The sequence below is a fragment of the Lutjanus erythropterus genome, chromosome 7 (genome assembly GCF_056507025.1).
Source record: "Lutjanus erythropterus isolate fLutEry1 chromosome 7, fLutEry1.hap2, whole genome shotgun sequence".
Classification (NCBI taxonomy): domain Eukaryota; kingdom Metazoa; phylum Chordata; class Actinopteri; order Lutjaniformes; family Lutjanidae; genus Lutjanus; species Lutjanus erythropterus.
Window position 1 is genome coordinate 32,979,659 of NC_139323.1, and position 25,811 is coordinate 33,005,469.

Consider the following 25,811-nt stretch of genomic DNA (forward strand, 5'->3'; position numbering starts at 1 on the left):
GGAAACACGCAGAACAATGTGTGTTCTCGGCACCTATTTTAAACTCAAGGTCACGTGGTTCAGTACAGCCGTATGAAGACGAGCATGGCTCGATAGGCTTCAGTCTTACTTATGATGAAATTACAGTATGTCCCCTCTCAAGTACATTGGCCCTGTCAACATTCAGGATGTAACTGGGACAAAGAGCACATGTCTTCAGTGTTTTTTTTCATGTCCATTTCCACTTTTCACACATAAACAGTTTAGGGATTTATTAAAGTTAGAGTGATGTTTTATTTCAGCTCTTAAAGTTGCATTTCATATTGGTTATCTAAGTAGCTACTTACTCCTTAAAAAGCAGAATTGATAAAAAAAAAAAGTAAATCTTCCTCTTTAACTACACCCAAACCTCCACCCTGAACTCCTCTCACTGTAAATCTGACTTTAATCATTCAAGTTTCATGTTAGTCCTCTGTTCAACAGTCCTCTCGTCTGAGGTGTCCTCAAAGGTGAGAGTGACACAAAAAAAAAAACAAAAAAAAAAAAAACAGATCAGACTAGACTGTATGTTCTGGTTAATTTGCAGCCTTTCACTGCCCCCTAGTGCTGTGAAAGAAATCTGCATTCAGGCAGTCCGTGCTTCTTTATCACCCCTTAAAAAAAAAACTGGTTTTAGCAAAAAATCTCTTTATTTTTTTTTTTTTTAAGTTTTTGTTAAAATGTGTTTATTGCATGGCAAACTCATCCAAATGTTGAGAATTTGAACTGAAAGTTGCAAAATTAAAAATTAAATGATGAATATTTGTGTGTAAGACGGTGGTTCTCAATCTCTTTGGCTTGTGACTCATTAAGATAAAGTCATATTTAAGAAAAATTAATTAGTCCTCAAGTAGATTATAAATCCTACCTTTAAACAACTTTCTAATTGTACTGCTTATCCTATGGTCATTATTTCTTCTTTTTTTTAAATTATTTGATATTGGTATTTAAATGTCACTGTGGCAGCTGTGTATCTCTTTACACATCAGGTAATACACAGGAAATAAAGAATATCATATAATGAAATAACAAATGATCTTTTTTTAAAAAATAAATTCCACACTAATGACGATTTATGACAGGTCAGTTTGTCTCAGTTAATGTCAAGATGTCACAAAAAGGAAAACCTAAGATTAAAAATTATATACTTGACCCAATTACAAATCATTCATAAAGAATCCTTCATGTTCACGACACGTGTCAGTTTTATCCATACAATCATCTTCAGTTTAAGTGTTAATGGACATTTTTTTTCCTGAGTAATATCTACTTGAGAGTTCTAGATATTATGAGAAAAAAATATTAATACTTAAGTGTCTTCATAACAGTTTATAGAGTTGATGTAGTTGTGAGCAGTGTGCGGAGAGACTTTCCTGTCTTGGAATGCTTCCTTCGATGGATTTTTATATATTTGGAGGGTTAATTTATCAACTATTTAACAACTTATTCCACTCTTTCTTTCCCTCTGTCATTACTTTCATCTTGGGACCCGTCCCCTAGTTTAGTAACCACTGGTTAAAAAAAAAAAAAAAAAAAAAAAAAAATCAATGGTCCAGCACTGAATTCATACACTATTTGAACACTTCTGCATTTTGTAGTCATAGAATCAAATTCAAAATCATGTTTGTGGTTTTGAAATGTAGTAATTACAAATCAAACCACTAGATGTCAGTGTTACCTCATGATTATACCGCACATGACTGGTGCAGGAAGTAAAACACATGAACAGCTACTCGGAAAAACTCCTTTTTAAGGTTCAGTGAGTAAGATTTATGGGTATTCATTAGCAGAATATAGACAACAACATAGTACGTTTTCATTAGTTTATAATTACCTGAAAACAAGGATTGTTGTGTTTTTGTTATCTTGTAATAAGCCATTTATATCCTCTACTATTTTTCTACAAGGCAAGGTATGTTTATTTATAATCACACATTTCAATAAGAAGGTAATAAAGTGCTTTACATAAAAAATAAAAAAAGCATCATGACAAAGTCTGAAAAACATAAAAGCAAAATAAAACAGAGTCAAGATATTAATCAAAATCCTCAGATTTTGTTTATTAAAAGGCAGAGAAAAACTGTTCTTCAATCAAGGTTGAGGACTTTTATGAGAGTTGCAACAGACCTGCAGTTTTCTGGGAGTTTGTCCCAGATATGTGGTGCATAAAAGTGAATGCTCTCCATGTTTAGTTTTGACTTTGGAGACAGGAAGTAGACCTGTCCCAGACGAGAGGTCAGTGGTTCATAACATAGCAGCAGATCAGAAATGTATTTTGGCCCCAAACCATTCAGTTCCTTATAAATCAACAGTGGTATTTTAAAATAAATTCTTTGGCAGACAGGAAGCCAGAGTAAACACCTCGGGACTTTTTTGGTGTTAGGGAAGACATGAGTCATTTTCCATAATCTGAGCTGGTGAGAGCATGTAGCTGTTGAACAGAAGAGGCCCCACAGCGGAGCCCTGTGGAACTCCACGGGTAATTTTTTATCCGCTCAGACTGTAACTACCTGTAGACACAAAGTAGTCCCTGTCCATGAAGTAGGATTCAACCCAGGTTAGTACTGTGTCAGTTAATATGTTGTGGTCGACTGTGTCAAATCCAGCACTGAGATTCAACAATACCAAGACTGAAAATTCTGCCATTGTCTGTGTTTAAGTGGATGCCACTGAATACCTCAGTGCTGGGATGAAACACACGTGTAGCCCAGAATGGACAAACCAAACACCGACTTCAGATTCACTTTTCATGAGATTAGTAGCCCCCATACTTTCTCCAACACGTGTGGAAAGGGAGGGTGAGGCGATGTGTAAAACCAAATAGCAAAGATGATGCTTTTACAATATGAAATAAAATGATACTGTTCAGTGAAATACTGTATCTTAAAATGTTGGTTTTTAATAACAAAATAAAAATAAACACAAAGACACGCACACACTGGTGTTGAACTCAGTGGCCTTATTTTACAAAGCATGTATTGTTTAAAAAACTTCTGTCTAGGTCTAATATTAGAAATGCAATCATAGAAGGGGGAAAACAAATCTGTAAATAGTTCAGTTTTGTGCCACGGTATGATTTGTTTTCTGGGGCATCCTACCCTCAGGAGTAGCGGTCAGCTGAGTGTGAGCTTGAGTGCTATTTATGGGCACAAATGTAACTAAAAATGGTACAATTGTATAATTGTCCTTTGAACTCCTTTTGCCATGAACAACATGTGGATAAAACTGTAGGTGCTTTTCACAATGTCTGCCTTGTTAGGGAACATCAATGTCCCACTTATACATCAAGTTTTTAAATTATTTTTTATTTTCAATATTAATTAAACTGTTAATCACACTAAGCTGAACTGATTGAAACTGAGAGAGGCCTAGTGGTCAGTTTTACCACAAGAAAAGATTTTCTCTTCAAATGATCCCATTGGAATTACAGTAGCTATATTCCCATATGGAGATATGGATGATTGTTTACACAGTTTATCTAAAACGTATAGGTAATACATAGTATACCATCAAATCACAAGATCCTTAGTAAATTTGTGTAGTATTAAACTTATATTACTTAGGAATTTGTAACTAATATGACAGTAAATCAACATAAAATATGCTTAGATAGCTGTATATTAAATTTATATGAGTTGGGCAACCATTTGTAAAACTGAAATGTGTGTGATGTCACATGAGACATACAAATAAAATAATAAGAACACATATGTAATAGTATATATGTATATATAAAAAGCAGCTTGTCTTTATAACAGAAACATCTTTATGCAAAAGTACCATAATAACCTTTAGGTATAATATAATTCATGTGGTCTGAAAGCAAACTATATTTGTGCTCCTCCTCTGGGCTCTGTTTTCAGACTTTGAGTCTGGCAGTAAGATAGCTGATTGTTGAGTCTCACTCCAAAATGTTAAAGAGGTTCTGCTCACTTAAACATGTTTTTGAGCTTTAAATTAAATGATATTACTGTGCTGTGATGAAACACAGCACAACTAAACTGTCACTGTTTTAAAATCATCCTGAGCCTTGCCAGGCCAGTGCTGAGAAAAGTCATCCATTGCGGAGACTCTATGTCAGAAAGTTAATATTAATAAAAGAAGGTTAATGCCTTCTAATGCAGTAGACTGCCAGAGCAGGGCTACGTCTGTCTACTGACTCTCCTCCACAGTCGCCTCTCTTAGCTTTAGCTTGGCCAGCTACGAGACAGGTGCAACACAAAAAGGGCCACAAATGTGCTTGTAGTGACTTCCAAAGCTCCAGCAGACTCTGTGTGTTTCCAGTGTCTCTCTCTCATGGTTGTTTAGCTCAGATGTGATCGTGCTCTTTGGTCGCTGTTGTAGCCATACATCTTACAGTGGTTGTCTTGTGCACTGCCACTTTTTGGCATTTTTCAGATTTATGCAGTCTGTAGAGTAAGATTGCCAAATACTTAGTCTAACTGCACTGCAGGTCTGAGAATGAGATTGAGACTCAGCAATCAACCATCTTCGAGCCACCAAAGTGTCAGTAATTTGAGTGTCTGGGAAAGACACTCAGTAGGAGACATAAAAGTTTTACAAGACATTTAGAAACCAAACATTTAATATATGAGGTGATGGGAAATTTTTGTAGACCATATTGGTCTTTAGTGGAAAGTTGTTCCAAAGAACACTGGTCACAGTGGGGTTCAGTTGGATTTATAAGTTAGCGTTTCTGGAAAGCAGATTGCTATCACTACCACTGAAGTGGCATGGTGGGAGAAATAAAACGTCAGCACATAAAACCAAAACCATCAATCCTTACCAGGATTTTCCAGCAAGTGACCTTTCTCTGGTGAGTAAGAACGGTAATCTTTGAGAAGCAAAGGCAGAATTGGAGTATGACAGTGTTGTAGAACTCCAAGACTTTGGTTCATATCTTGTCTCCCACTAATTGTCTTCCCCTGATGTCAACCGTAAGAACCTGTTTCATCTAAGGTACTCTTTTTGGAAGACTGTTTGTGATCGTTCAAGAACTCTTTCATCAAGGGTTCTTCATAAAAGTTTTCTTGGTAGAACCCCCTGGGTGGGTGCTAAATAAAACCACTGGAATATAAAAAACCTCTCTGTTGAAGTCAGTGAGGATATAAAAATATTCTTGGCATGAACCCCTGAGTGTGTTCTGGATAAAACTCTTGGAATATAAAAGGGTCCTCAGCAGAACCCCCCCAGGGTGGATTGTTGTTAGAACTCTTAGAATGTGGAAAGGTTCTGGATAGAACCCCCAGAAAGGCTTCTGGGTGGAACCATTACACCATTACACAATTGAAGGCTTGTTTGTAGAATCTCTCAAAGGGGGTTCAGCCCGCCCGTCAAGTGCTTGATCTAGGGTGTAGTATTGGAGCAGGACTTTAACTCTTCCAAATATAGAGGTCAGTGCAAAATTCTTTCCACCACGTAAGATTTAACTTTGAATGAATCTTGTGGCATATTAAGTAAACCACTTATTTGAGAATGAACACAAAGATGCATTCATTAATTTGTGGCCATTAGGGGGCATAAATGTTCAAAAGACGCTGACAGATACATAGCCACCATGTACTACCATCTTAAAGAGGCTATGGCTAATGGGTAATGCTTGGGCCACGCAACCTGATTGCTATTTCATGAACAACTGTGCACACAGGCAGTTGTTGGGCTGCTGCCGCCAATTAAATCTTTCTACATTGAGTTTGCAGAGGAGATTGGAGAAGAAGAACAGAGCTGTAATCACAAAGCAGTAGATTTTTTTTCTCTTGGCCAAAGAGAGACAGAAAGAGAGGGGGTAAGAGAGCAAAGTGAGAAATAAAAAGGGAGTGCACACATTGAAGCTGTAGTGAGAGGTGTCATGGTGCTGATGACAGTGTATTTTTGCCCAGAAAAGAGCGTGTCACAAAGAGAAAAAAGGCGAGATTCTGAATCGCTAAATGCAACTTGGCTGCAGCCACGTGTGACACGTGCATGACCTCTGCTGCTTACACGTGTAGCTGCACTAACCAACCAACCAAGTTTCGCCACGGACATGCGCTACTCAAGCAGGCAGTGCAACCCTACCGTTAGCAAACAAACGCATTGTTTTTACACCCATTAGACATGGAGTAACATGAATGTTCATGTGCATTCACATTTCTGTCAGCTTGATGAATGTAAGTTCAATTTCACTCTCCTTTAATCTTTGTTTTGGTCCTCACCAACACCCAAGACTCCTCAGCTGCTAAATGTTCCACTATGTTCACCAGCAGTCACTGATGTTGTCTGCAGTTTGGTGCTGGAGAAGTAAAGAACAGTGGACTCAGTCATTTTGTCTTGAAAACTGTGGCAGACAATGAACCAAGTACATGTGTGGGCCATGGAACCAAAACAATGAGCTTAACAAGACTAAAAGGGTCAGTGTTGAATGTGCTAAAAGACTAGCGTTCATTGAACATGCTAATGTTTTATGTGAATGGTGAACTGAACTGGCTAGTTTGCAACTAATGAGCATGAACATGAGTCCCCTTCACCCCGACTGAGATAACGGCGCTCACGTCATTATCTGGTAAAGTCTGAAGCAGCAGACAGAGAGCGTGCACATGTGAATATGGACCAAAGTGTCAAGGCGATAGAAAAACTCTTTGTCTTTCATGCAGCATGAAGTGTCTCACCTACACTGCAGACTGGAGTCTCTGTTACAGCGACAGACAGATCAGCGTTACATATGTTGTACGGTATTTCAATGCAGGTGTGTGCGAGCTCTTGTGCAACTGTGTACTTGCACAATTCTGAAAAAGGTATTACACAAACATCAAATATATCTTGCAGCTACTTCTTGGTTTAGTAGCAACTTACAAAATCATGCAAACACTGAGTGAGGGCAGTAGAGAATCATTTGAAATGTGTTCAGTGTTGTCTTCTCTCCCGAGCATGTGGTTTGGATATTTGGGAAACTCAGATTTATTTTGAACTTGATTTTAAAGACAAAATGTTTTCCTTTTCTCCCTATATTAAAAAATTCTGTAAGTCTTGAAAACTTATCCAGTAAAACCAGTATTACAGATGGTCATTGCTATGCTTAGATCTAGATAAAAATACAAAGGGTTACTATGGAGAGGGAGCAGCAGCATTATGAGATGTTCATATGCATCAGGCCTGTGGACCAGCTGTTGTCCACCTGAAACTGGCTCCACTCTATGCTGATGACATCTGAATACACAAAGTAGACATTCAGCCACATTATGTTCTCTGTCTGCCGGTGAAATGAACTCCACCAAAGCAATCATGATGGAAATACTTAACATTTTAATGAGAACAAATTAGATAACCAGAATTATCACTGTAATCAATGGCATTATTACTTAACTAGAGGGCTTTGGATGGTTTTGTATGATCTCTTTGTTATGTATTTTCTACTTGGTTTGAAGACAGCAGTGAACGTGCTGCAGCCTGGTAGCAGCTTTGCTGTCATTTATTACCTGAAGCTGATGGCTACTGCAAACAGTTGCTAAGGTCATAATAAGTTTTATTGCTCTCCCTATTACGTTAATGCTGTCACATCATCTCTCTGTGCTTCCTGTTTGCTAGAAAGCTCTTTCTCATTCACACAATACGAGACAATAGGTCAGAGCAGACGGATGCTGTCTCTGTGGGAGTTCTTTATAACACACCGGAGAGCAGTTTCCTTGGTGAACAACAGTCCTGCACAACATCGGCTGCAGAGTGCCTCATAATAGAGAGCAAATACGATATATCATTGTCATTTTATATCAGGCAGTGTGAATGATTAAACATGCAGACTCTGGCATTTGCACAACTGCGTGCAAACTTCACCGGACCGTGTTTACATTAGAGGTTTCATATGTCACTGGGTGAATGAGGTACTTAAAATACCCTATCTACAAGCTACAACTGTCATGATAACAGTGAGACCTTTTGTCGTTAGCACTGCTCTTAGCACTATGTAAGTATGTGGCTCTGTGCATCTTAAATCTCAAAGATCAAAATAATTTTCCAACCATGATTTTGTTCAATAAGGACAACATACTTTCATAGTTTTTCATATTTTATTTGTCAAATAATTTAGTGTATTTGCTGGTATGTAAAAAAGACAACAGCGATATAAATATGATATTATAAATTAAATTGCACATTTTTTTCATATTTGTTTGGTAAAAATGCAACAAGTATATTACAGGCAAATAAATACAAATAAATACAAAATCATTAAGTACCCTGCATGCCTGTTCACAAACAGTGTAAAACTTTGACAGAAGGACATTACACATCACAACCACACAAGTTTGCTGGCAACAAAAAGTGCTTTTCCCACTTCCCCTGCCCTCCTGTCTGATTGTCTCTCAGTCTGTTACATTTTCACTCGACACTGTGTCCAGACTTCTTCTTTATCCACACAAAAGTCCACTTAAGGCATCAACTTTTCCTCTATCTTCCATGTTCCCTTCAATCTATCCTTGTCTTTGAGTAGATGGCATCTACAGAACACCCATCCACCGCTGCTCTCCTGACGATCTCCATGTCTGCAACCGCGTCCAGCATCATGATGCAGCGCCTAACACCGTGCATTGCTTGCCTTCTCAACCCTTAAAGGTAACCACTAACAATTCTCCATTGGCTCACGGGGAGATTTCACGCCTTCTTCTCCTGCTTGGAGGCCTTGGTGCTGGGTTTGGCTTGGCACACCAGATCCTTGTAGGCTGGGGAGCGGAGGAAGCGAGGGTAGCAGTCTTTGGCCATGAGCATGTAGATCCTGTGCTGGGCCACGTCGAAGCAAGAAGGTGATAGTGTCAGCATGTTGGCTTTGGTGATGTCACGAGTTTCGTGGTCAATGTTAATCTGGGGAAAAAGGACAAGGGGACAGAAACAAATTAGTCTTTTTTGTCCATTCTGGAGAGGTTAGTGGCTATGAGTGCACAGTGCCTAACTAGTGCATAAATCTGGAAATCAATGTTTTGGTGTCAAAAAAAAAATTAAGTTGTTAAATTGTTGTGTTTTAAAGTTTTAAAGTGTTTTAATGTTTAAGTGTGGTTTTGGGCCAGTGTTTTCTGACTTCTAGGATACAGATTAGGTGTTTTCTTACCTCCCGGGGAGCATCACTGCCGATGAATTCATCATAGATCTTCTGGGCTTTGGCTGGCAGTTTGGCAGGGGACTTGGTACTCTTGTAATCCTCACAGGCAAAATAGAACGCAATGTTCTCTTCGCTGAACTCAGATACCAGGAAGGCTGTGAAGGCACACAGTCCATCTGAGGAAATAAAGAGAGGAAATTTGATTACTTATGGTACCTGATGGTCCCGCAGGGTGCATGTGTGTGTATCTGTAGTAGGCTTTTACTGGGAGCTGTTGTTGTGTGTGCAAATTTGTCAAAAATACAGAAATCTAGATATTTGCTTACATTTGCTGGACAGGAGTTTTTCAAAGGACTGTTTCCACCTGAGGCATTCCTCCAGGCTTGGCCTGAAAATAAAAAAAAGCAAGATTAGATTTAACTCAGACTCTCAACCACACAGTGACAGTAAATGTAAAATGGATTGGTAGTAATAGATAGATAATATATGTGATGCTTACTTATGGTGCCCTATTTTGCAGATGGGTAGATTCCAGTTGGGTTTTTGCAAAATGCTTCCCAGCCTTGCTTTCAGCTCCTTGGCCCTGTACGGAAAACAAAACAGGTTAGTTGCATTTTTCACAAGACCTTGATTCCATACTGACAAGCCATGGCTGTGCATCACAATTCAGCACGGCACAAAGCTACGCTGAGCGCAAAGTCTAAATTTAGCACAACCTAGAACTGACATTCCCTTTTAGCTTCTCCAGTGTTTACACACAGAGATGAACACAGCTTTCTTCCATATATCCTGTGATACAAATCCCCAAACATCAGCCATGTTTGCATTTAAGCTTCATATACCTTTCCAAGCAGCAGGTGGGCAGCGATGCAAGTCCTTTACACATAGCAGCAGGTTGGAGTAGGCAGGTGGTGTCTGGGTTTGGCTGTGGTTAAATATCCGTTCAGTGGAGCTCAGTGAGGAGCGAGATTGTCTGAGAGTCTGAACAGAGCAGAGCCGGAGCAGGGGTTTTATAATCCCAGTTCCCCTGCCTCTGATGTGTCATCAGCCTTCTCAGCCAATCACAGAGAGGGAGCAAGAGACTGAAAGAGAGAAAGAAAGAGAGAGAAAGTGAGGGAGGGAGACGATGAAGTCAGAAAAAGCAAGGACGAGACTGGGAAATTACAGTAAAAAGATAAAAAACACTGATGTTTGGACTATGTTTTTCTTGCTGATAACATGCCACCATAAATGTTTTAGTATTTTGTTTCTGTTTATTCATCAGTATGTTTCAGAACAACTTATTTATACACATGGAAGTAGGAAATATACCCCCATCTAGTGATGTGAGAATACTGTGTATATTTAGTTTTGTGCATTTGGTGTGCACACAGAAGCCAGTTTTTAGATAATTTCTACCTCTGAAATGGAGCTTCAGAATATTCTTAAAGGAGAAATCAAGAACATAATTACTGTTTTAAAAAAAGACATGGTATATTATCAGAGATCAAGGAAACATGTTAAGTTGTAATACAAGTTTCTGCCACAGTACCCCCTTCTATTCCAGGCCAGAATAACTGTTCTTGTTTTCCCATTTTACGTTAATCAGAGTTTAAGTGAACGCCGAATATTTTCTGAATGAGCAAGTGTCTGTTTATGAGTCATAGGAAATCATTAATAATCTTTTAGAGGGAGACGATGTTTAGAACAGTTAAACTGAAAAATATGCTAATGGATTCTGGCAGGTAGTTAGACATGCAGTCACTTAACTCAAAGTGTACAGAGTGTATTTCTCAGAGCAGTGGGCTTTTGTTTTCAGGATAACAGGCTTCACATTGACAGATGATTGACATGTTATAAACAGCTGATCAGTTTTAAGTGTAGGACTCATCCTTGCTAGTTATTGGCAATTTGCGAGGTTGTGCGTGCCTCGCTCTCCTCCAGAGGAGGGGGCAGGGGGAAACAACGCATTCTATGAAATAGGATTTCGACCTCTTTAATATACCGTCTATAGCTGTTCGGACTGCAGTCCTCATTTCTGAGTTTTGCTCAAGCATTCTGTGAATGATGTAACCCAACAAGTCAATCTGCCAATCACATCCTGTCTTACTTGCTCATTTTCATGCCCCTGCTTTGCATTAGAAGACGTACAGTAACTGAAGAAATAGTCAGGTAGTAAACACAATTGTGCTCAGCCTCTTTATGGGCGTGATAAAAGTGTTAAGTCCAGGGAATTCTGGGAAGGAAATGTGGTATTTACTTTATTTAATTACAGTATATTACTGTAAGCAAGCTGGATGTGCAACCAACTGCTTGACACAATAAAGCCGAGGACACACTGTTTCCCATATGGTGAGCTTATCTAAGATTTGTTTGTCCTATAATTCAGATTAAAGGGATGTTAGATCATGAGGAAATACATAACTGAAGACTGGTAATGACTCTGACACATTACTTGCACCCTTGTGGTGATGTGCCTCTAGAATAGTCTGTTTTTTTGTGAATTTTGAGTTATAGTTCTTGTTTTTGTGCAGCTACATCAAGATTTAGAGCCACCGGAACGGATACAGGAATTAGAGCAGTGAAAGGACCTCCAACCACTATTTCCCAAATGACAGAGCAAACATTGTATTGTACCCGTTGCGTAAGTCTATAGCCATGGGCGTTTCAAGGAATTGAGACCTTGCAGGGCTGCGCGAGAGACGAGATGAGTTCTGTTATGGGAAACGACACTCCCCTCTAAGACAAGCATTTGTTGTTGAGGTCAGTGGTTTTATTAGGAAATTTTACATAAGTTTGTTTCTTAAACCACTTCCTAAGAAGCAGCTTGATTCACCATGGAGAGTCTTTGAGCCACTTCAGACAAAACTTGAACACACATACGTAGATGGATGTTCGTAAGAGACGTCAGAGTGTCTTCCTCTTTGACACAATTTCATCGCCCAGAGGAAGAGTATTAAATACACACTAATGAAGTAGGGTGCATTTAAAGCTGCGACAAGGAGTTTTTTTAACTGGTTATGAAACTATCTCATATTAATACTAATGCCTCTATATTATTTATAGAAACAAATGAGAGAAGATTGTCTTTCTTTATAGTTACCCTTAAAGCCTGCCACTGGATTTTTCCAGGCAAAGTTACAGTGGACTGTAAAAAGAAGGAGAAGTCTTTTATTTAGATGCTTTATTTCAATGTTATATTTTGTGGCTGTTATGGTGGAAACACCACTGTTTTTGACTAAAGCGGGCTCAACAATCATCAAAATATGAAAGGTCCTTGTAGTAGCTTCAAAGTACAGATGGAGGACAGTGCATGTGTGTAAGGAGAGATAAACTAGTGCAACCAGTGTGGATCACTGATGAGTTTTTATGGTTTCTGGATGGTAATGGAGCTCTTTAAGATTTCTCAAACTTTCGGATACACAAGCATTATTTAGTATAGTAGAATCCACTTATAGTTGGTTTTGGTGTTTGGTCTTTCATGGAATTTGTTGAGAGTAGGAAACAGTGGCGGATTCAGGCAAGGGCAAAAAAATAAGAAGTCCACCAGCGTGCCAAAAGTCATAATGCATTTATAGTGAAACAGTTCCAATCCAATTTGATTAAAATGGTTTTATGGTGTGACTTAAAGGTCCAGTGTCAGATTTACAGAGATTTATTGGCAGAAATGGTTATCAGGGACTCTAAGTTTAAAGTGCATTGCAAGTTATTCCATGTGTCAGGAGCACAGAATCTAAAAGCAGTCTTTCATAGTTCAGAATTGACACGAGGAACGTGAAGTGTTATTCAGTCCTGAGAGCGGGTCTGATAAGCTCCTGTCCTTGGGTGTAATAGTGATGTAACATAAGTTGGTGATTTGTTAAGGAACGCTTTGTAAATAAATAAATACCAATGTTGGTCTTGTCTCACAGAGAGAGATGGCCAGCAAACTGTATTATAAGGAATACAGTGATGGGTACTGTAGGTATCGCTGGTGATGAACCTAAGAGCAGAGTGGTAAACTGCATCCAGGAGCTTAAGGGTTGTAACAACAGCATGTCTATAAATTATGTCACCATAATCAAGAACAGGGAGTAAAACAGATTCAACAATTCTTTTCCTACTAAACATTGGGAAGCAAGATTTGTTTCTGTAGAGAAAACCAAGTTTTGTCTGCAGTTGTTTAGCCAGATTATTAACATGAACTGTGTAATTGAGTTTCTCATCAATCCAGATGCCCAGGTATTTGTAGTATGGGACTCTTTCGATTGCTGTGCCTGATAAAGTGCTGATTTGACATGCTTGGAAGGGGATAGTAAGATGATGCATTTGAAATGTGCAAAGCTAGATGCTACTACGTCCTACAGACTAGTCATCTGAAGTACAACAACCCCTTTCTAATGAAATTACACAGGAAAGTGGTAAGTAAACTGTAGGAATTAACAGACAGATGCTTTAGAGAGGAGGTGGGGGGAAATTAGGAAAAACATGGCTTTTTTTAAATGCTTAATGCAATGTCTGTGTTTTCTTGACAGGTGACCTTTTGCAGTTGTGTGAATGATGATTGTACACTCTCAGATGCAACTGTGGAAGAAGTCTAACGCTATTAGAAGAGAGGATAAAAGATCCAATTGTGTATCTTTTTTCCTTTAATCATCATGATCTTTTCAAAACGTTCAGTCAAGATGTTCTGTTGTTAAAGCTTACCCACAACTAGTCTTTTTTAAAAGACACTGGAAAAAATAAGGACAAATTGTCCTTTAAAAACCAGATTAGTCCAGAGTAAGGATATCCCCGGGCTTAAAAGGAATCAGAGTAAACAAAGAGCGTTGCCTGTGATACACAAACATTTAGCAAGAGCTTGCAGTGTAACAAGACAACGCAATACTGATTAGGTTGAGTCAGCTAACGCAGAGTGGATGGCTCTGGCTGGGAGGAAACACAACTGCACCGGGATTACCTAACCTGTCCACATCCATTGTGCTGGGGAGGATTTAATTGCACCATTTATTGCCTGGGAAAGAACAAAGGTTTGTCTGAGAGGCCTGGGGGAACCCGGCCACCCACTCGCCTACTCATACGCTCATACTGTGATGTCAGCACACTTCCACGCTTCTGTCAGTCCCAATGACAAAGGACAACCGGAAATGAGAGAATAAAAGAAAGAAGGTGTATAATGCTGTTGAGCGAAGGGCCTCTCGGCAAGCTGGGGATTCGCTGTCCTTGAAGCTGGCTGATGCAAAACACACAGCAGCAGCTTTATCAAACTGGAAAAAGCACCTTACATCAGTATGCGCTCCAACACCTTTTCTATCCGACTGACTCGAAATTAAAGCTAATACAAGGTAGTAGCTGGGTTATGAAACACTCATTTTATTACTGATGCCTCTATGTGACCTATATAAGCAAACCTTCCCTGAGAAGATTGATTTCTATGTAATTATTCTTAATGCCTGCCCACAGAGTCTCGTTGAAATCAGATGAAATGAGCCTGTGTTTACATTTTACCAGCCAAAGTTACAGTAAGTAGTATGTTAAGCAGTTCAAAAGAAGCAGAAAGATGTTTGTGATTATTTGTATTTAAATAGTTTTAATTTTTGATGTTATGTTTTGTGGTTATTACAGTGAAAATTCTGTTTCTTTTGTCCACCAGGGCTTCCAAAATCAACAAAATATAAAAGAAAAAGTTCCTTGTAGTAGTTTTAAGTTGGAAAATACCCATGAGAGAAGCCTTTAACATCCAATTTCTCAGAAACACTCCTCTGGTGAAGTGACCCTTATCTGAGGTCTAAGGAACAGAGTTTCATTGTTAGGCATTTAACTCTTTAACAAATATGAATTACCACTGTTCCAATAAAAATACAGTTGTGATAGGTGACACAAACACACGAGAAAAGGCTTTCACATCCAGTTTCTTAGAAAAACTCCCCTGGTGAAACGATCCCTATCTGAGGTAGCAACAGAGAGTTTCATTGTTCGATCAGCTATCGTCCGGTGATGCCAATAGTTGCCCTCAGACAGTCATGCATGCCTTTACACAGATGTGCTCTGCCACATTCTCCAAACAGTCCATGGATTAATTCATCTACAGGTTAAAAGTTTATCATCGCCAGACTGTCTGTCTGATGAACATTGGTGATCCCAGTACTGAGGTTAGATAGATGCTTTTCTTAGACAACTCTGGGGTGTGTTTGCCTATGAAGAGTCCTAGTTTAAGAGTGATTTAGGAGAATCTGTGTATAGTTGCAGTGAGACTTGTTATATATAAAATACTCTACTTTAGATGGTGTCAAGGTTTGGGCAAAAAAATCTCACATCTTTTGACTGGCAAATGATTACTGTGAACCATGGACAACATTCACCTCTGAAAAAACTGTTAAAAATGTTTCAACAACATCTCAAAACCATTTTGTCCAACATGTCAGTAACTATACCGCATCCTTTGGGATAGTTTTTTTGTGTTATTTGCACATTAGCCTCATGTAAAAAAGATGCACTCAACCATCAATGGCATGAAAAGTTTGACATTGTCAAAAAATTTTGTTTGCTGCGGCAGTGCAAATGCTTGGACTGTTTTCTCTATATTTAAAGGACCAGTGTGTAATATTTATAGTGGTTTATTGGTATAATATGGCATGTTTTCATTGGTGTACAAACACCTAAAAATAAGAATCATTGTGTTTTTGTTTCCATAAAACAAGACATTTTTTTCTATAGCCAGTGAGCCTTCTTCCATTGAGTCCACCATATTTCTATAATAGTTCATATCATACATGACAAATGTAACAAGACAAAATGAGGACTGATGGACACACCAAAGAATGGTCTTCCCTATGTGTTACTGTCTCATCCATTTAGGTTGAAATCAGTCTGGTTGTTATAAAAACATTTTTCACAGTTTTCCGTTTTGTATTTCTCATAAACAGGAAGTGGTTTTGGTTACCATTCCTGGTAATTCCATTTTTCAGGATTAAACCAAAGTGCCCAAGAAGACAATTAGCTGACGGGAATCTGAATTACTCTAAGGGGAATCTTCATTCACAAACAGCCACTTATGTTACTCAGTGGCTGAGCGGTAATACCAGTGTCTCATGTTCATAATTTAGCCAGGTCAGGATCTGTGGAGGATCCTGACATTTTTTCCATCACAGCAGAACACTCTGAAGCAAGTAATGAATGCAAAGATATCTTTATTTGTTTTTTTGTGAAATATTATAAATAAAATTACTTCAGGAAGGATCTTTGTGTCAGAATCATGTGACACAAACAGAGAGAAATACTTTCCACCTCCTCTTAGGGGATCCTGAAGTGTTTCCGGGCTGGATGAGATACGTAATCCTTTCAGAGGGTTCTGGCTCTACTCCTGGGTTTCCTCCCAGTGGGACGTGCCCGGAAAATCTCCAGAGGGAGGCACCCAGGAGGCATCCTAATCAGATGATCTTTCAACAGGAAGGAGCAGCGGCCCTACTCCGAACTCTCACTGGATGTCAGAGCACCTAACCTCATCTAGAAGGCTGAGCCCAGCCTCCCTACGAAGGAAACTCATGTCAGCCGCTTGTGTCCACAATCTCATTCTGTTGGTCACAACCTAAAGCTCATGACCGTAGGTGAGGGTTCGAATGTAGATCAACTGGTAAATCAAAAGCTCTGCCAATCCCCCACAGAATTACCGTTAATGTGGTAGAGGGGTTTGCGTGTCTGTGATCCTGGGAGCTGTGTTATTGGGGGAATCAGCTCCTGGCTGGGTCTCCCAAGGCAAGTTGCCTGGATGTGGGGAAACAGGGGCCAGAGCCTGAGGGAAGCATTAAGGCGAGCATCTGGTGTTCAGGCCTTGCTCCATGGGGCTCAGTCCAAATGAACAACATTCGCTCACCACCCCTAAGTAAGCTGGGTGGCAGGAGAAGGCAAAGTTATTTCCTCTGAATTTCAAATTGGCCTTTATATGAGAACGATGGAAAAAAAAAATCTGAACACAATTTATCTTGAATGTGTCAAGTCTGAACATTGAATTACACCAAGGAAATGCATTACCAGGCAATCCCGATAAAGCAGAAATGACATTTAGCTGTATGAGTGAGTTTCAAATGAAAGGTCACCTCTCACTCCTAGCTTGCTTCATCACCTCTGGGACAGAATGGAGGCTGAGGCCAATTTGGGACACTTCTCACGGCCCAATTTTACCTCAACCCACAATTTTTTTCATATTATTTGTATTCAGGCAAAGCCTTTTTACCTCATGCTACCTGAAATTGAAAGTCTTTTCTCATCTCAGGCTGTCCATCTCGAGCATCATGAGGACCTTTTGGTTCCATCTGGGCTCAGCTGGGGTGGAGAGAAAGCTCATCCTTAGCTCAGCATGCTCCTTTCACAGTTCACCTCCATCTGGGCTCTGCTGCGGAAATGAGAAAGCAGGATCATTCTCTCTTCCGTGGATGCTGTTTTGCCACCCTCCATGAAGTACTGGTACTGAAGAGAAAATTAGAAATCAGATGAGGTCCGTGGTACCTTACGTTCACCCCTGTGATGGTAGCCAAGATGCCCGAAACAAAAAGACCACCAGCAGCCAGTAATAGTGAGCTATTGGATGGTAAATTACACCCTGATGGCAATCTGTTATTATCCAGCTTTCCTCCTGAGAGCTTGAGAGCTTTCCATTAGCATAGAAAGTAGGCCAAGGAGCTGAGGAAAGTCCTCCTGTATGTACAAAATCATGATACCACATTTTGCCAGAAATAGAATCTAACCCCAGTAACACCATGTACCCATATTAGATTGCATATAGGATTACACAAAAGAAATGCTCTCTATCTTCTTGAAGACGAACTCTATATCTATTATTACATACATTCTTAATATTGCATTATATTAGTACAGCAATACACACATTGTGCGCAAACTTTAAACTACCTAGGGGGATTACTGTAGGTCTTCTGCTCCTCATGAACCTTCTTGGGTTAAAGTGGCTGTAGAGTCATCAGTGGGACTCACTGATGACGGACCCGCACTCTGAGTACATGACAAAAGTTGGCCTGAGTGGCAAAGTACAGGCTACTTTTATTTCTAAAGCTTGGGAAATTGGACAAACTAATTAGTTTGTAAGCCGTTTTGTTTGTGAACCCATTTCATTCTACACAGATATCAGAATAAAGACCCTAAATGTTAGTATATTTTTGTTGTTGTACATAATTTAGTCCATCTTGTCAAATGTTTTAGCCCCATTTAGATCAGGGACGAAAATATTGAAGTAAATTCAGTTCATCCACCTCCTTAAAATGAGGCTTTAAAATCAACTGAGAGGAAAAAAAGTATTGTATTTCCATCTTTATTTAGTGATTTTTTTAGTTATTTAGTTATTTTTTTCGGTATAACATTATATGATGGTCAATTTAACAATTCCTTAACAGTCTATAATGTTGGGGAAGTCTACCATTTATGCCTCATGAAAGTGTCTGTTTATATAAGCTCTGAATCTGTATTTCAAACTGTCTAGCAGCAAACGAGCAACCAAACTCTCTGCAACTTCAGGTTTTCCTGCAATATGAGTGAATATTCTGTTTTTCCATTAACACAATGCATAAACTCTCATGCTGCTACACCTCGGTTACAAAATATTTTAGTAGTGTATCTTTTATTATCTATTGTACAATAAATTTTATCTAAGTTTACCCTTTTGGCTGCACTTTATTTTACAGTACACTAATAAGATTTAATGCTTCGTATCAAAATAGACAAAAACTAGAAATAGCATGGTTTTATTAGACACTATTAGACCCTTTATTGGACCTTTAGTAAACTTTAGTGTAATTTGGATCACATTTCAACAGAACTGTACTGTAAACTAAAGTGAAATGTGTTTCCAATTACCCTTTGATAAAGTCTTATATTTATTAATAAAGGGTCTAATACTGCCTAATAATGTCTTTCTAGTTTTTGTCTAATCTGATGTCTTATTAGGATACAGGTAGGTGTAATGTGTCTATTTAGGGTATATTTATTGTCTAATTAAGAATATTGTTTCAAGTTTGAAGTAATATTTGTCTCATTGGGGGTCTAATATTGTCTAATAAAGTATTTGTAGCCTTGTACATAATGTACTGTAAAATAAAATGAGACCCCTTTTTAAGCTGGCAACTAAGCCTCTGTCCCCTTGATAGATGAAATCAGAACACTGAGTCAGAACTGGAATCAGACTCATTCTGATTTGCTGTTGAACAGATAAAAACAGTACGAACATCTTGCTCCTTGTGTTTCTATTGACGAGGACTACAAAGCTCACAAACTATTGTGCTCTGGAGAACAATTCGGCCCTCTACAAGCTCCGAGAGGGAGCCTTCACTCCTTTGTTGCCACATGAAGCATTAACCAGCTGTTAAATTTACTTTGCTTTGTGATGCCGATGGCAAATCACCTCCGCGATACAGAACGTACACATTACGCTGCGGAACAAACACTCTGAGCAGCTGCTCTGATGACACACTCCAAGTTAACTGAACAAGTTGTCTTATGCCCGAACTTCCAGTGCACTACCAGGCTGCTGATGCATGTGTACACCATCACTGTGCAGTCAATAAAACTAAATGGAGACAAATGTGGACAAGCTTCCCTGCAGACTGAGAGCGACTTTATGCCTGAGGAGGTGATGAAAGCACAGCAGAAGCAATCATATTTGAGTAACAGCCCTGTGTTTGTGTCCTGTTTGTGTTCATGGTCTGAATGTGTGGGAGAAGAGAAGGTGAAACAGGAAAAAAAAAAAAAAAAGAAGAAAAAAAAAAAAAGCAGTTTACTCTCAGGTCAATGCCACAGGAAGTGTCTGTAATGTTTCCCGGCATTACATCGGCTTGTTTGTTTGTTTGCTTTTTACCGAAGGTCCCTCAGAACAGTGAGTCAGTTAAGAGCGGAAAGGGACAGCTGAAAGCCCATTTAAATGAATCAGATGAGAAAGAGATGAGCTGCTGGGAAATTCTGCCCAGTGAACCTGCACAATATAAGAAATTACAAAACTCAGAAATGGTAGATTAATGATTTAGCTTATTTTGCTTCGTTTTTTTTCAGTGTTTGTTGAGTTTGCTAATGAGTATTAGACATTAGAGAATTGTGAGCGTTTAATAGGATATCATCATTTATCACATCACTATATACAGTACATATCACTACTGTTTTGGTTAACACAGAAGAAAGATCACATCATTTACTTGCTGTCATTCCTGAAGCTTTGACGTGTCATTATATAGCAGCACCTCTAGACGATTCATTGATTTATTTCTTAAAATAAATATCGGGCCTCAAGGTCATTTATTATCATCGTACAACACAGGGTCGTGCAACGAAATTAGAGTTGTAGTTCCTTCACAGTACACACAGGCTACAGAAGACATTCAGATTAATACTTGTAACTAATTGAATTCAGAGTGGAATAGGATAAAATATGAAGCACAATAAAATGTCATATACGTATATACATGCACACATGCAGGAAATAATTCTGGAGTGCAGTTTTTGAATTTGTGTCAGGTTGAATGTAAACAGCAGCAAGAAGATGGTGATAATATAGTCAACATCTTCACATAAAACTTTATACTGATAACACCTCCTACTCAACTACAGTCAAAGACACAGGATGCTGCACACAAGGGGAGAAGAACTCTGTCAGCTCAGAAATGGTTCACGTGCAACAGCTTGATCCGAGATGTTGTAGAGCAGGTTTCCTCTGTGTGGGCACATTTCCCATTGTTTGGCCAGCCTGAGCCCCATTTCGTCCGTTTAATTTTCCTGACCAAACATTAGACATGACCAGCCTTAGATCCCGGCTGCAGCATGGCTCCTATCCTCGCTTATCACTGCCGCTCCTTCTGGGGTGACCTGCGGCGGTGCATCCAGCTTATCTGACCCCATGTTTAAAAGATGCAGACTACATTGTTGATCATCTCAAGGTGCGCAGGTCTTTAATCCAAACCCCATGCATATTTCTGTCATGGGTGATGGTTTCAGCAATGAAGCTGAAAAAATAAGTTTGCCCAGATTGTTAATGGATGAAAAATTTAAAATTTGTTTTTAGTGCACATATTTGCATCGTGACAGTGTACTGAATGCAAGGCTCCCTGATGGAAAATGACTTAATAATAATGTATCTTTATAATGATTCTGTTATGTTGAATCCCTGGCTTAAGTTAAAAAAAAAGTTTCCTGAAATCTCATTAAAATCTGGATTCACACGTTTTAGTCTGGCTCTGTAACCGGAGGAGCCTTCATGATCTGGACTAGACTTAAAAATTCTCAAAGAAATAAAATGTTCTTGGGTCTCAGCCATTTAAACTTGGCCATTATTTTAGTTAACAAAATCTTTGGTGTTAAAATATTTGGAAATACACATAAAGATAGACTGAAGAAAGTTCTGGTTGCACTGCCAAATATTCAGTTATTTTGAAACTGTTATCCACCTACACTGAACCTTATATTCACCATCTGAATGAAAACTGCTAGGATCCGAGCTTGGACAGTTGTCTTTTTCCCAAGTCTCTCAACATTTGTGAAGTGGTCCTGTTTGGTCTCTGTGGGAGTGCGTCTGGCAGTGTGCATGCAGGAGCCTCAGGTTGCTCATCTGTCTGATCCTCCTCTGGGGAGGAGAGAAGCAGCCTGCCGCAGGCTCAGCCAGATGCTCGCTGTGCCTGTTAAACAATAACCACTGGAGTGTGCTCCCCCGTCAGCAGCACTGTGATCCGTAACTACTCCCAGAAGGCTATTTAGACAGAGGTCAGCCCAGCCTACAATATGCAAACTGTCCGGAGATTTAAAGTGATAATCTGTGAAATGATTTCTGTGTTTTCAGTGCTGGTTTTAATTAATATGGTGGGGCTTTTTCACTTCTCGCTATCAGAACTTTTTCAGACATTGTGTCTCTAGCTTTGTTAGTCTTTTCTTTTGATTTTCTGTTGCAGTTTGCACTCCGTTCTTTCTCCGTTCAGTTATGCAAGATGTGTATGCTCACACCACCTACTTTACTTTTGTCAGTTCAAGGGGTGAATTCTCAAGAACTAAACTGTGAATGGAAGTAGTGCAGCTGGCGCCATCCGTGCATTGTGCAATACCTCCGGCAGGATAGCAGAAGTCACACAAAGCGAGGCACTGCACACACATTGCCAGGTGGTCGCTCTGATTTTATAACAAGGCGAAGAATCTACAGCCAGGCTGTTTGGCATAATGGTGCTTTGGCCCAAAATAAATGCAGACATTAGCATGCTAACTAACATGCTCCTTTTTCACAGCTCATGGTTTACTATGGTGCCATCTTGGCTTTACGTATTAGCATGCTAACATTTGCTAATTTGCACTAAACAAAGTGCAGTTGAGACTCATGGCGATGACAATAATTTAGCAGGTATTTGGGCAAAAAACAAAGTATGGGCCACATGGTAATTGAGCTGATGACAGCGCTAGTTGCAAAGTCAGTCTTTAGCAGTTATTGTTCCAAGAAGAAGTTGTTAAGATTTTTCACTAATTTATATATTTTCGATTAAAGTCATCTTGCAGGGAAACATGAATGTCTTTCCCAAATGTCATGGCAGTCCATCTAAAAGTAGGCAAGGTGCTTTATTCAAAACAAAAAATGTCATCTCATCCTTATTGCGGTCTTAGTCAGAGAATCTTCAAGGCACCAAAACTATTTCCTAAATCCATGTACACAGATTTCGTCAACAGGACGCTGCAGAGGACTGTTTGTCTTTTCCGGTCATTATCAGATTTCATCAACCAACTTGACCTTTACTGTAAATCATTCATTAACCCTTTAATATCACTTCTGAACACTGTGGATCTGCAATAATTCAGATATTTTGCTCTCCATAGACTTTTATTTGCAGTGGCATTTCAAAGTCAGTTTGATCGACATGTGATAGCACACAAATTGTATTATTTCCCGTTATTATACATTAACATACTAAAGTGCTTTGGCTCAACTGTAAAAAAGTAGGTCACACTATAGAGATCAGTGTGTTGTATACGCAGTTTTCCATCAAGTGGTCTAAATTCTCAAGTTTCAGCAATTAAACTGTGAATGGAAGCAGTGCATTCGGCACCATCAGCACATTGTGCAATACCTCAAGCAGTACAGCAGAAGTCACACAAGCATTAGTCAGCTGGGCACTGCATGTACAGTACCAGTTGGTAGCTCTGATTTTAGAACAACACTATCAGTCTGTTTGACATACCAGCTAAAATAAAAGCTAAGATTAGCATGTTCTTTTTCACAATGTTAACATGCTGCTGCTCAGAAAGTAATATTTACCATGGTTCCAAGATTATTATATTGTGACACAACACTCAAATGTCTGTATATACCTGATGGCATTCCATGCAATACAAGGCTGCCCTTTGTTAGTCAGTGTGCATCACGAAAACAGGACATAACAGTTAGAAGCTGACCAAAATGCACAGGAGAATTATTTCTATGATTATAAATAAAGTGAACCATAAATATAGTTTTGTATTAGCTGGTGCAAAAATACTGTGAAAACATGTGTAACAGGTGGTTAACTAGCAAGAGAAGATGGTAGGAGTTGGTAAAAAAAAAGTTCCTGCTCTCGTTTTTTAGCTGCTTCATTTTAAAACAGGGCAATGCAACAGCATGGCAAGATATTAACTTAACAGTCTCTAAATCACCAAATTTGACCAAGTGAAGTGTGCATAATGCTTGCTTGTTTGTTTGTTTATTTTGCCCCGATAGGCTAAGATTGTTATATGTGTATCGCTGTAGTATTTCTTTTCATAAAGAGTAAGGTATGTTTTGAAACAGCTGACTCGCTTTGCAACTTTGCAATTTTAATATCATCATCAGATTCATTCAAACCCGACAGAAACAAAATAAATCTTACTAAATTTAGTTGTTTTGTCTTTTCACTGTTCCAAGAATTACCAGCTCTGGTTTGGTCAAATAAATCTTCGAGAGGAGGACACACTGTGCAGCTCAGGTGACGGCACTGCAGCCTGGGGAGAGGAGCTCTGCGCTGTGCTGATTTTTATATCTGATGTATAGGAGGACGCACAATTTTACCTTCTCTGGTTGTCTAATGTTATCTGACTGACTTTCATCTGTGATGTTTTTACATCACAAATGACAAAAAAGGCACAAGTCTTACTGGTGAGGTGCATTGAACTGGAAAAAAAAAAGAAAAATCAGAACAGATTGTTGAATATTTGTATTCTAGGGCCAAATCTGATTCAACTTAAAAAATGGATGAAAGTGTTCCAAACTCTTAAAGGCCCAGCCAACCTGCTATCCCTCACCATTAGCATGGCCAAATTATGATATATTATAATATATAATTATGGTGACTTTTCAGCCCACTTTTCAACAAGTGTCTGTTTTACTGGACACAGACTTCGTTGGAAATGGCCTTACAGTATACATCTTGACAGATGTACAAAACCCATATGATCCACTGCCAAAGAAAAATTCTTTTATAAATGATCAAGTGTTATCTTTAAAAGATATGCCAGTGGTTATTGTACTATGGTTACTTGTTGCCTCCTAGCAATGTGCTGTTTTCTCATCTGCTGGCTGATGATCTAGTATCATGGCTATCACCACCTCATCTTTTTAATGTGATGACGAGTGTGTATTCATCATTTCCCGTGCATTCATGTACTTATTTACATAGAGTATTTGGTGGAGCCCGCCACCAGCACTGATAACTCAGAGCGCTTTATTTTCTTTTTTAAATGCCAGCCCTTTTTATATGATAATCTTAAGGATTAATAGGCGCAGTATTCAAAGACAATCCACCACCAAGCACACGTGGCACAGCACATGTCCTGCATCTGTTGTGTTGAAGTGTTTTGGTTATGCCATTAGATTCAGCACCAAGTGCCATTTTTAATTTAGGAAGCAAAACACCTGTCACACCACATAGGAAATCATTTGCTCTGACTTAATTGGTGTTGTGTGTCTGCGCCGTCATGTGTGCTCTTTATTTTATCCTTGAAGCTCTGAGTTCAGTCAGAATTGGTAAAATAATGAACCCACTGTGGAATAATAAGCCTTTTAAAAGCGTGTGTGTGTTTGTATGTGACTGGACTGCAAAGAGAGAGGAGCAGGGTTATCTGCCTGAGCTGAAACAGATTTCACAGCCATGAATAAAATATAAGCGTGATGCTCTCTCCAACAAAAGCACCACCGGCAGTTAAATGACAGCGACTTGTAGGTGGTCCGTTACCAACAGAGCTTGCCCCAGAGAAATCACTGATAATGATTAACCTGACGTGAATGGCTTTGTTTTTTTTTTTTTAAACGCTGTATCCCAGTGGTGGGGTTGCGAAACATCAGGTGCAGACAACAACAGGACTGATATTTGACTCTTGTCAACATCACTACACACTATGAATGTACCTGCTGCCTTGGAGATCATAACAATCAGTAATGTCAATAGCAGGGAGCAGCAGGTACTGTTATTCTCAGAGACTGTTGTTTGTGACTAAAATAAGAGCCAACTTAAGTGGACACTGCACACCTGTGGGAATATGACAGTTTGGTTTAATTAGGTTCTGGTAGTGTAAAGAGAGATGTATGGAGAGTCATAAATAGTCATAAACTCATCGCAGGGCTGACACATGCATACAAACAACCACTCACACCTACGGGCAATTTAGAGTTATCAATCAATTAACTGATTATGCTGCATGTCGTTGGACTGTATGAGAAAGCTGGAGTAACCGGAGAGAACCCATGCAGACATGAGGAGAACATGCAAACTCCTTGCAGAAAGGTCCTGGCCCTGCC

At 39.2% G+C, this 25,811-nt stretch overlaps 1 protein-coding gene across 1 annotated transcript; it reads right to left on the minus strand.

Moving 5' to 3' along the window:
• Positions 1-8,038: 8,038 nt before the first annotated feature.
• rgs16 (regulator of G protein signaling 16) lies at positions 8,039-9,989 on the minus strand. The gene is made up of 5 exons (XM_084722287.1): positions 9,925-9,989; positions 9,582-9,665; positions 9,409-9,470; positions 9,092-9,258; positions 8,039-8,847 (listed from the first exon to the last, which is right to left on the minus strand). The coding sequence occupies exons 1-5, from the start codon at positions 9,966-9,968 to the stop codon at positions 8,641-8,643; spliced, it is 564 nt and encodes a 187-aa protein (XP_084578413.1). The 5' UTR covers positions 9,969-9,989; the 3' UTR covers positions 8,039-8,640.
• Positions 9,990-25,811: the final 15,822 nt, after the last annotated feature.

Coding starts and splice junctions, on each gene's coding strand:
- rgs16 (XM_084722287.1), bottom strand. CDS start 9,968: ATGTGTAAAGGACTTGCATCGCTGCCCACCTGCTGCTTGGAAAG. Junction 9,471..9,581: donor TGCAAAATAGGGCACCATAA/GTAAGCATCACA, acceptor TTTTATTTTCAG/GCCAAGCCTGGAGGAATGCC. Junction 9,259..9,408: donor AAAACTCCTGTCCAGCAAAT/GTAAGCAAATAT, acceptor TTATTTCCTCAG/ATGGACTGTGTGCCTTCACA.